Source organism: Dermacentor variabilis, chromosome 7, assembly GCF_050947875.1.
Source record: "Dermacentor variabilis isolate Ectoservices chromosome 7, ASM5094787v1, whole genome shotgun sequence".
In the NCBI taxonomy this organism is placed as follows: Eukaryota; Metazoa; Arthropoda; class Arachnida; order Ixodida; family Ixodidae; genus Dermacentor; species Dermacentor variabilis.
In genome coordinates this window covers 66,768,440-66,780,256 of record NC_134574.1, presented here as the reverse complement: position 1 = coordinate 66,780,256, position 11,817 = coordinate 66,768,440, and the positions used below count along the sequence as shown (strand labels likewise).

At 48.1% G+C, this 11,817-nt stretch overlaps 1 protein-coding gene across 1 annotated transcript in view; it reads left to right on the top strand.

Annotated features, from left to right (window-relative positions):
• Positions 1-589: 589 nt before the first annotated feature.
• LOC142588679 (peptidase M20 domain-containing protein 2-like) overlaps positions 590-11,817 on the top strand; it is a 30,161-nt gene continuing 18,933 nt past the window's right edge. Inside the window, exons 1-4 of the mRNA XM_075700501.1 lie at positions 590-738; positions 928-1,081; positions 3,123-3,264; positions 4,757-4,999. Of these exons, the coding sequence (XP_075556616.1) occupies positions 590-738; positions 928-1,081; positions 3,123-3,264; positions 4,757-4,999 (688 nt within the window). The remainder of the gene's footprint in view (positions 739-927; positions 1,082-3,122; positions 3,265-4,756; positions 5,000-11,817) is intronic.

Sequence of the window (11,817 nt, the reverse complement as noted above, 5' to 3'; positions counted from 1 at the left end):
CAAGGGTTTCGCTGAGTTCGGTCTTATCCTTTAAAAGTGCTTAACAAATATACTCCAACTCGCCCTTACGCTCCTGACAATTGCTTCCTCCTGATCTCTTGACCTCACGATGGTAAATGTGCTCCTTCACTAGGTCCGGTTCATTGCGACCACATTGTCAACTCCGTTCCTGCTATTGGACTGCTAAAGCAAATTATTCTCTTACACTAGCTCTCAGGTCAGAGGTTTGTCGCTCCTCGGCAGCGCAATAACGCCAGCGTATTCCGTCTCGCTCTTCTATTTTTCGTAACTGTTATGCCAAACTATTCAGCACCTGAATGCGTAGGCCCCTCGACAGGGCCCTCCGAAGTATGGGAATGGGAAGACAGAATGACCAGGTACCAGGTTGATTGACATCACCAACCATTACGCGATGCAAAGATGCACTTATCCACCACCCCATCCACAACTCACTAGATCGCAAGCTGTCCAGTGGCGACAACTACAAATCAAATCATACAAAAGCCCGGTACTAATGCACGCTATTTATCCAGACATATACACAACAGATAGATGCAAAGTGTGTGGCACCAGAGCTACGCTAGAACACATGCTATGGGAATACCAGCAAGTAATAGAGGACAATGCGAGAGAAGCCTCCATCGACAGCCTCCGCGCGCGACGGCAGGCCACGCTGCTAAGCTCGAACCTGGAAGACCAACTCGGTGCAGTCCTGCGGGCAAAGGAAGCCGCCGAGAGGCAAGAACTCTTGGCCGTAACCTCGGCGGGTACCCCAGCCCACTAACTCCCCGGACGCGAATCGTTCTGGTTCGAAATAAAGTTTTCTCACTCACTCACTGAATGCGTAACGCAGGCTACAGCACAACCTTTCTCGTTTCAAAACGTCTGTGCGTGCGATGCAAGCGCATCTTTCCTCTTTCCCTCGAGACAGCTGGTGGTTCTTGGCACGCCAGCCGAGGAGTACTCCTGTGGCAAGGAACTGCTTATCCGCCAGGGGGCACTCGAGGGCATCCAGGTGGCCATCATGTCGCACCCGACGCCCGCGGATCTCGTGGCGCCTCTCTTTTCAGCGTCGCAGGAGGTGAGCTAGAGCGTGCAATTACACCGAGCGTACATGAAATGCACGTTGACTGGACACCCCCAAATAGAGAAAGCGAAGTTAAACCAGTGGGAGCCATTCTACATAAATGCAACTGAGACAAAGAACATTCTCCGAAACTGAGCATAGAGAAAGGTAAAAAAAATATATGTATATGCAAGGGCTCGGCAACATCTGAAATCCCAGTAACGTTTGCACTAAGCAGGCGCCTTCATTAGACGCGCCAACTTTCTCTTTGGAAAATGAGCGATTGAGTCACAATTAGCGTTTATGAATGAATGAATGGGAAGACAGAATGTTCGTGGATTTTTCCTGTGTATTCTGCGTCAATTCAAGCAAATGTAAAATCTAACCTTCAACTTCGCAGTTATTGTGCACAGTGCATGCGCTTCGCAAGGTCACGTCCTAGGCGTCGTTCATGTGCGCAAGCAGGTAAAACCTGAAATTTTCTTTTGTTGCATCGCCATCAGCGCAGCAAGTATTCTGCTCAAAGTGTGTTCTCTTTGCTTAGCTCACTTCGCGACGGGACAGTTAGTTCTTATCTAATAACCATATTAACGAGCATGAGGTGAAGACGAAGACGAAAAAAAGAAGCTGACAAGAATAACCTAGATAACTGCGGACCCATATTCATGTTATCCATTCTTTTTCAAAAATTTCCGAAAAAGCTCTTCTCTCCCGCTTGTCCTTTTTCACAAACAAATATAAAGCAATGATTGATGCTCCATTCCGTTGTAGAAAAGAAATCGGCTGACAGGGCTTGCTATACACTGGCAGAAAAGCAGATATAGGAACGTATTGAATGTTTGCACTTGGTGCTACGAATTTTTATACCTTTCAACAGAGCCTTTGGCTCTTTTAACCATGGTTTCCTTCTGCATTTAGATCAATTTTACGCAAAACGTATTGCAGCCTTCAACATCATTAGGTCATAGTTGAGCAACCGCACACAGTGTGTGCCATTGTGAGGAGAGATCTACCGTAAGACTAAAATCTTCCTGCTTCCCGCAGGGCATTAATAAGGCCCTACCCATCGAATTTATTTATAAAGGATAATACATTATCTTGCCAAAAATATTGAATTATATATATACACAGACGACGCGAGTGTGTCCATTGCTGATAGAAATTCTCAGGCACAGTTCCGTCGAGGCAATGAAGTCGTTTCGAAACTAGCGCCCTGTAGCACTGGCGTGTGCTGGGCGAGCTGTTATGCGAACTTGGATAACATTTTTGCGCAAGCAGACAAGGACAAAAGAGAGGCGTAGACACTACGACGCGCTACTGGTCCTCGAAAAATGGTCTATCAACATTAACAAAAAAAGGCTACGGTATCGAAAGCAAAATGCACGCAACTCGGGACATATTCCCTTCTTCTAAATGGTAATCCAGTAGACGTAGTTAAGAGTTAACATAATCTTGCACGTGCCAAGCGACGTTGCGAACGCGCCAGTCATTACAAAAATCTATTTGACGTTGGCATGAGAGAAGTGCGCGTGTTATTGTGGCCGAACTTTTAGAGCATCGGGCTGTTTCGCTGGGAGACCGTGGGTTGATACAACCATCGGCGCGTAATTCCTTTATTTTCTGTGTCTGAGCTTTTCGCCGACGCAACGACCAACGAGAGTTTCGCCTTTGAAAGCCTCAGCACCATCTTTCTTTCCATATTATAGCACATCAAATGCACTGGCGACGAAACAAAATCACCATTGTCTGTATGGCCAGTCCACATCAACTCCTATCTTGAGCTACTTTTACTTGAACACGGTGAAGTCGTGTTGAGTCGGCTTCTCGTGCCTTAATATGGTCAACCAATTTACTTTAATTGGAAGGCTAGCGGGTCGCGCCGAACAACCGTCGAGAGGAATTTGGCCAGTCCGCAAGTTGTAAGGTGTGGGTTTACTCGCCCGAGTCGCTAGGCAAGACGCGTGTTGACGCGGTCGGGTCGGGCTGGGTCAGCTCTACTTCGGACTGAACTGCTCGCGTCGAGTTCGTCTAAATAAAGCTGATATTCACTCTGCAGCTCGTGGTGCGATTCAAAGGCAAGTCTGCTCACGCGGCTGCTTACCCTTGGGAAGGCGTGAACGCCCTCGATGCAGCCATTGCTTCCTTCGTCAACATTGGTCTCCTCCGGCAGCAGTGCAAGCCGTCTTCGTGGATTCACGGTACGGTTTAAGGTGAAAATCGTGTAGGGCGGCAACAAAAATACATCTCAATTTTGTTTTGAAAGCGGAACCTCACAGTGCGTTTTAAGTCGAGACACTCAATGTGTGCAAGTGCAGCTAACACGAAGTGAAGCAACTATATAGGCTATACGATGGGTGTTTCGGAAGCCATAACGGTACGTTCTACGCTCACGAACAACTCTCTGTGCCTCTGAAGGGAAAGCTACGGAGGCAAAGCGCGCGCAAGTGAGAGCGCTTCTGAAAAGAGTCCCGCGTTTTAATCCACGTTCGGTAAGGCCGAGGAAAACGAAACATAAACACCTCATTAGCAATAGTTATACAGGATAGAACACACTACTAAGCGCAAAAGTTTACTTATTTTGCGGCTTTTCCCTTCCGTGGTGGGGCAAACGCGAATCCGTCACACGTGGAATCTGCTTCGTTTCCGCGTCTGTTCCGAGCAACCAAAAGCACTGTCGACGCTGCCGGACTACTTCGCGGAGTAAAACGTGTGCAGCAACCCCGCACCCGTAGCTTTCCCTTCGTGGTCACAGAAAGTTGTTCATGAGTGCAGTGTCTCACATCTTCCGCTACTCTTGTTGGCTTTGGCCACTTTAATGGTTATACTAGCTGTAAACTTTATTATTGGGTTTTGTGGCGGATCGAGTTGGAGCTCTGTCTTATGAAGAGCTTATAGAAAAGTTATAGCTCAACAAATATAAGACCCTGCAAGGACGCACGTGCGCCCGCATCCATGACGGGTGTTATGATTGTTGTAGTTTTTTTTTATTCTTGGCCGCATGAAGATTGTGTTGCTTCGAAAAAAGTTCTGACTTACGATTATAGCGCTTGCCCCGCCGGCTTCTCCTTGTATCTCTTCGTCTCTGTTACGGAACTTACGCTTACTCCTCTAACCGTCAGTTCTGGTAAACATTATCTTGCGTCTATTCAGGACCTGCCTGAACTCCTGGTACTTTTCGTTCCTAAGAGCTGTTTGTCATTGGCTGGCCAATGTTCTGAAATTTAAACTCGTTATCACGAGTGGTCCGCTACCATAGTTATTGCGGCGTCCGGATCCTTACGCATGATGGCGCTTCCTGTGTGGACCGCCACTTCCTGGTGTCTACGGATAGAGGTGGTGTCGTTGTAAAGCAACAAATCAAATAAAGGCAAATTTGTTGTAAGAGTCCTCGCTGCAGAGGTGTGGTCAGTACATTTGGAAGATAGTAATTTGGCCGGGACGTGTGAATTCCACTTTATAGAGGTCATTTCCTTGTAGATGCGTTAGACCGCATCTAAAAGAAAACTCCAGCTTTGTTGAGTGTTCGCGAGCGCGAAATTGATAAATAAGTGCGTGCAAAGTTGTCTATGACGCAAGCATGAGCAGCTGCCAAGACGTCACAATCTAGGTAAGCATCTCATACTTAGAAAGTTCTAAACGGTAAGGGGTGGCTTATATTTTTTTTGCTTGTTTTAATCTGCGTTCCCGCAGGCATCATCACGGAAGGTGGCAAGTACGCCAACGTCATTCCAGAAGAAACGGAGCTCCGCTTCTGTGTGCGCTCCGAGTCCAACGCGGAACTTGTTCATCTCCGGGATCGAGTAGAGGCTTGTTTCAAGGGCGCAGCCGAGGCCACAGGCTGCCTAGTGAGCATCCGCAGGGCAGTCGCTTACATGGATGTCATCCAGAACGCCACAATCGCTGCCTCCTACCGGAAGCACGGGCACTTACTCGGTGAGACCACGGCCAAACGAGCTCAAAAGTATGCACGAAAAAACAAACTTTCTGTGCAAACACTTGGTAACTCAAGTGTACATGGGTAGATTGCGCCGACGGACGCACCACTGGTGGCGGCCTTGATAAGTGCGCTCGGTAAGGCACGGCCGGACTCGACTCTCCCCTCGCGGAGGAGCGAGTGAGTCGAATCCGGCCGTGAGTAAGGAGGGATCCATCCTCCGTAGATTTCTGTGTCGCTGCTCATACGTGTCTGCTTGGTGCACATTTTCCGAGTAAAAAAATTATGCGTGGCTCTGCTATCGCAAACACCAGAGACCAACGGAGCTGGGGGAAGGCCAGTAAAGTAGTGCTAAACTGCACACAGTCTAACTTTTTGTGGGCGTCTCCCAGCTTCAATGGTCGCTGGTGTATGCGATAGCAGAGCCACGCATAATTTTTTTCCATTGGAAAAAAGAGGGCCGCCGAAGCGAGCGCGTGGGTTTTTATCGGACGGTAATGACGTCACACCAGGTGTACCCCCGCCGCGCCGCTCCTTCTCCCCCGCGAGGCTCCCCCCGCCCTCGCCGCGTCACTATGCAGCGCGATGCTACATTTATCCTTTGCTTTCACATTCTCTTAGCTCTGTCTCGCCCAGTTCAGCGAAGCTGCGGACGTCAAGAGAAACCCAGCGAGGTTCGAACAGCTCCACTGTTAGCAACACCCGTCACTTGTGTTTGGCGGCCGAAGCTTCGAGGCATGTCGAAGAACAATTGTGTGGGGATGGTTAGGGCAGACAGACAGACAGACAGAAAAAGACAATTACAAGGTCCTGAGAAGCTTTGCCCTAGGGCAGAGCTGCGGGCCGCTCCCACGTGGGGACGGGTAGGCCGAGCCTAACCGCCGCATCGTGGGCTCTCTGGACAGCCCAGGTTTGACGTGAAAGTTCTGAGCTCTGGATGGCAGAGCTCCATTCTTCTTCTGTGATACGATTGGGTCCCTGTAACGAGGGGCATCGCCAGAGCATGTGTGCGAGATTGCTAACAGCCCCACAGTCGGGGCAAGTAGAGCTAAAAGCCTCTGGAGTGATCGTGTGGAAAAAGGCCAGGTTTGGATAGCACTTAGTCTGAAGCATGCGTAAAGTGGACGCCAGAGGTCTAGCCAGCTTGCTGTAAGGGGGAGGATAAGTCCTCCTACCCAGGGGATAGTGCGTAGTAATTTCGCTGAAATTAGTGAGAGTGTCCCGAAACTCGAAAACATCGGAGTCTGAGCTCGATCCTGCTCCCGCGCGGTGGGTTAGTGCACGCGCTTGGGAGTGGGCGATGTCATTGAGATGGGGAAACGAGTCAAGCTGGGGTTCGAGGTGAGCCGGAAACCACGTGATGGTGTGTGGAGAGATGATCTTGTTCTTGAGAATCTTGTGCGCCTCCTCAGCGATGGATCCTGAAGTGAAAGCCCTGACCGCCGATCTCGAATAAGTGAAGATTTGTGATCTGCTGTTGTCTAGGAGTGCTATAGCAACTGGGACCTGCTCCGCTCTGGTTGGTGTTGAGCACTTCAGGGAAGCCGCATTCACTATCTGTCCGTTGTGATCAACGAGGGCAATGGCGCAGTTAGACGACTGTCCATATTGGGCGGCGTCGACAAAACATGCCGAGTAGGGATCGTCCTTGGTACGCTTGAGGAGGGCGAGGGCTCTTGCCCTGCGTCTGCCTACGTTGTGTTGAGGATTAACATTACGGGGAAACGGTGCAGCTCGTATGTTGTTCCTTTGATCTTCTGAAATTTCATATTTCCGCTCTTCCATGAGGATAGGGTTGATCCCAGGAACCGCCAGGATCTTCTTTCCAGCCGGGGTACAGGATAGACGGGCCAGTTGGGCTAACTCCTGGGCCTCGATTATCTCGTCCAATGTGTGGTGCACTCCTAGTTGCATAAGAAGATCCGTACTCGCCCGTAACGGAGTGCCTAGTACTTTTTTTATACTTTTTCTGATGAGCGTGTTTATTCGTATCTTCTCGGAGTTATACCAGTTGTGCATGGGTGCCACATAAACTATATGACTCATGAGGAAGGCGTGGAACAACCTGCGGAGGTTGTCTTCCTTTAAGCCTCCACGCCTATTCGAAACTCTGTTGATAAGTCTGATCATGTTCTCAGTCTTGGCTGTGAGCTTGTTGAGCGTCGTATTGTTACTGCCATTGGATTCGATGAATATGCCAAGCACCCGAATGGTGTCTACTCTGGGGATGGTACAGCCGCTTTTAGTCTGGAGTTTGATGTTTATTTCGGACAACGGTTTCCAGCCTCTAGGTTTGGGACCTCTCCTGACTGGCCTGTAGAGGAGGAGCCCAGACTTGCTCGGGGAGCATCTAAGCCCCTTATTTTCCAGGTACATCTCTGTGTGATCTACAGCCTCCTGTAAGCCTAATTCAACAGCTCCTTCGCTTCCTCCGGTGCACCAGATTGTGATATCATCAGCGTAGAGCGTATGATTGATCCCTTCTATGTTGGAGAGCCTTTGCGATAGTTTCTTCATGGTGATGTTAAAAAGCAGTGGTGAGACTACGGCTCCTTGTGGCGTGCCTCTGGGGCCCAAACTGTAATTGTCGGACTTGAGGTCACCGATTTTGAGCGTGGCCTTGCGATCCCGTAGGAACGAGCTTATGCATCTGTGGAAGGCGTCTCCCAAATTGAGCTCCGAGATGGAGTTGAGAATGTGAGCATGAGATGCATTGTGAAAGGCCTTCTCCAGGTCTAAGCCTAAGATGCCTCTTACATCTCTTGTGGTGTTGTCAATGATTTGACACTTGATAAGCTTCATCACGTCTTGCGTTGACAGGGCCGGACGAAAGCTAATCATGTTGGACGGAAACAATCCTTGTTTCTCGATGTGCTTGGAAATTCGATTGTGTATAACATGTTTCGCTACTTTCCCCACGCAGGACGTGAGGGAAATGGGTCTGAGGTTTGAGAGACTCGGGGGCCTTCCAGGCTTTGGAATGAGGATGACCAACACCATTTTCCAGGACTCCGGGACAACCCCCTCGTTCCCATATTCTATTAATTTCCTCTGCCAACCATTCTATGGACGTCAGACTCTGGAGTTTTGCAAGACACGTAGCGCCACCTGCCGTTGCGAAGAGGCAGTAATTGAGTAGTGCGAAGCCCGACTTCCTTGCTAAGTTGCCTATGCAGCTAGCGACTGCGAAACAACGATTTGACTAGATTTTGGTACATATTGCGAGTGTTTTGCGCATTGAACACCCAGACAGAGAGCTATGAATTTTTACGTTAGTCGGACGCGTCGCTGAACTTCCATAAAGCGCTTGCTGGCTCACTCTTCGGTCTGATGGCGGAAACGACGGCAACAGCGATAGCTTGTCGCGCTACGAAGAAACGCCACAATCGACGCTACTGTTGTGTTGTAAATTGCCATGAACGTGAAGGACGGAACAACAACGTTCAGTTTTACAGATTTCCATCGCGATCGTATGAAGCGGAAAGGAGAGAGCGCTGGATACGGGCTGTTCAACCTGTTGGGTAATCGGATTACTTGCATTCCCCACAACACAGCGGTTCGCATGAGAAAGTGCGACAATTTTGTTCTTCTGTAATTGTGTTCAGTAGCCCTGACGGAGGACCGTGGTGACCAAGTGAAAACTCAAGAATCTGCATCCGCCAATTCGTTGTAACAAAAAAAACAACGTTGCGAACCATCCTGTTTATGTGCTATCGATATCTCCACCTTTTAACAGACGTCCGCCTCCGCTTGACACAACAAGTGGAACGGAGAGATTTGGCAGGTCAGCTTAACCAAACATTTTGGTTCGTTTATGAATTCAAAATCCTGTTCTAGAGCATCGTTGTATTGCGAGCTCATTTCTACTTTAGGTATATTGTATGTCCTGCGCCGATACAACAAGCACGCTTCGCGATGTGCTGAGCCTGCTCGACGGCGTTTTTCAAATGTGAGCAATAATGTTGCTGTAGGAGCACTGGATGAGTAATTGCGAAGTAACGCACGTGTGGAAAGAAAAAAAATGTCGCGTTTATTTACATTTACAATTTTACAATTTACATATTTACAAGCATCAGCGCTTGTTGCTCGAAGCGTCTGCGAAAAGTTAGGGTACAAATTAAGGTACTAAGCGATGCTGTAGCTCCTGCGAGAAAGAAAGATGAAGCGCGTAGGCACTGTAGGAAGCTTACTTTCGTTATGATCGCATGCTGTTTGCTGCCTTGGAAAACGTTTTCTGTTTGCTGCCCTGGAAAAGGCAATGAAAGGATTTACTCTCTGTAAATAATTGCGAGATAAAACATTACGATAAAATACATAAATATATAGGAGATACATACGTCTTGTGTTTCATATGACATATTCAATATGAACCAATTTGAAATGCTTAGATATTTATGCTGATATGCCTATAGAGAAACCTGCTGCTCTTTGTATTTGCGACTTGCAGCACGTCGAAATAACACTTGAGACTTTATTTTATATTGTACACGCACTTAGTCCTGCTGAGCTTCCTTTCCGAAGCGTGGATGGGCGGAAGTAGCTTTTCAGGTCCTTGATTTTTAGGAAACCGTCCCTCAACATTAACGAAAGAGAAGGGTCCATTGTGGCCTATGCGCCTTCGCTTGCGGACAGCTCTCCTTGCACTACTCAGTTAGCGCCAAGGCTGCGATGGGGGCGCTGGTGACGGGTTCTCCCGCAGCGCCGCCTGGGCATAGTCTGAGGTCTATAGAGCAGTCGTCCAGGTTTCTGAGGGCCCGGTTGGGGATGCCATCAGAACCAGGGGCCGACCTGCCATTTAGATTCTGGAGAGCTTCCCTTACTTCGCATGCCTTGAAGGGGTTATCTAGCTCGAGGCAAGATGAGCCTTTGTAGGGGGGATAGTCTTCGTCACTCGAGTTGCCCAGTGGCAGATACTTGCGAGCGAGTCTGTCGAGTACGGTCTGCCATGTCTCTGATTGTGATGCCTGGTGTAGAACCTTCGCTATCACTTGTCTTTGGTTTGACTTGGTGTTGGTATCATCGAGCAGATGCTTTAGGAGGCTACATTTAGCTCCAACTCTCATCTGGCCATCCACGGAATTGCAGACCTCATCCCACTGTTGTCAGCGCAAGGTTTGGCAGTGATATTCTATAGCTTTAACGCGATAGCGTTAAGGAGCTCGTGTCGCAGAAAAGCCGGTGGCGTCGGTGTCGGCGTCCGCGGCGTTGGCCGTGAGCGATAAATCACGGCAGGCACTTCATAAATAAAAAGCAACTTCCAAGATGGGCTGGGTGGGAATCGAACCAGGGTCTCCGGAGTGTGAGACGGAGACGTTACCACTGAGCCACGAGTTTTTTTTTCTTTATTACCTTGATTTCAACACCACTCAAACGCGTACAAAGTAGGTCATTTGGTGCAGAAAAATAATATTACATCGCTTCGAGAGACTGTACATATTTAAAAGGCACTCAAAGAGGATATCACAGACGCCAAAGTGTCAAGCTCCTCAAACCACTCTGGAGGTTCAATCATGTGCTTGAGGGCATCACGTGTGTACCTAAGACTTTCACTTAGGTGTTCCCTCGCAGACCTTTCATCTACGCGGGCATTCCTGATATCCATGCGCGTTTTCCACACGCTGCTCATACACAAAAGCATTACCAAGTCAGCCGGCACTCCCCCTGTGTCTGCACACGGTAAGAACCGAATACCGAAAGGACTTAACGGCAGTTCTTTCTTCAGAGTTCGTTTTAGAACATCCCACAAGAAAACTGAGTCATGACAATCCAAAAAGATGTGCTCAATAGTTTCAGGTTTCTTACATATGATGCAGTTAACAGACCATGGAACAAAGAGGCCCTTGCTTTGCAGCCATGGCTTCACAAGGAGAGTGCCCGAATGCAATTGAAAAAAGAAGGTTTTCGCTGAAGATCTAACCGGCATTTTTCTAACGCGTTTCAGCACATTGCGTTCAGGTCCTAAGTTATACATCATGCGGTAAACAGGATGCGGCAAGAAAACATCAACCAGATCACTATAAAGTTTCTTACGCGTCACTGAAGTCAAAAATTCATTCGAAAAATGCGCTTTCAGTAAAGAAAAGGACATAACAACTTCCCTCAGAAAGCCAATTGGTGTTCGAGTACGTTCATTTGCTGATGAGACAACCCACTCAGGCAAGGAAGAACTCAATCTCACCTGAATAACAGTACGCAGAAATATATCACTTCGGTCCCTTAAGAAAAAGAACCTACTAACAATCTGTTTCAAAAACAAATGTGTTAATCCTAGTCCTCCATTTTTCACCGAATGAAACAAGTTACACCGGCTAGTTCTCTCCCAAGTGGATCCCCATATATATACCGCAAACACTCTGTGAAGTTTCTGCACCGAAATCCTTGCCATGCATAACACTTGTAGTACATAATACACCTTTGTAACTAAAAACAAATTGCAAATACTAGCTCTTGAAAACATCGAAAAATTATGCCGGCCCCACTTTTCTGTCTGATCTTTAACTCTTTTTACTTCTTCGATCCAATGCGCGGCACTGTCACGATAATGTTGTAATGGCACCCCAAGATATTTTCCAGGGGTAACGCTCCAGTTCATATTGCAAAAAAACTCGGGTACCTGTGGCCAGCTGCCGTGCCATAAACCTAGGCACTTAGCCCAGCTGACAACACTTCCAGTTGCGGCGCAAAAGGAAACAACCTCTTTCACAGTGTTATTCACGCTTTCTGTATCACGGCAAAAAATTGCCACGTCATCTGCATAAGCCAGAACTCTAGCCTCAATTCCTGCGTAGATAAACCCACGAATAGATTGGCTCTTAAT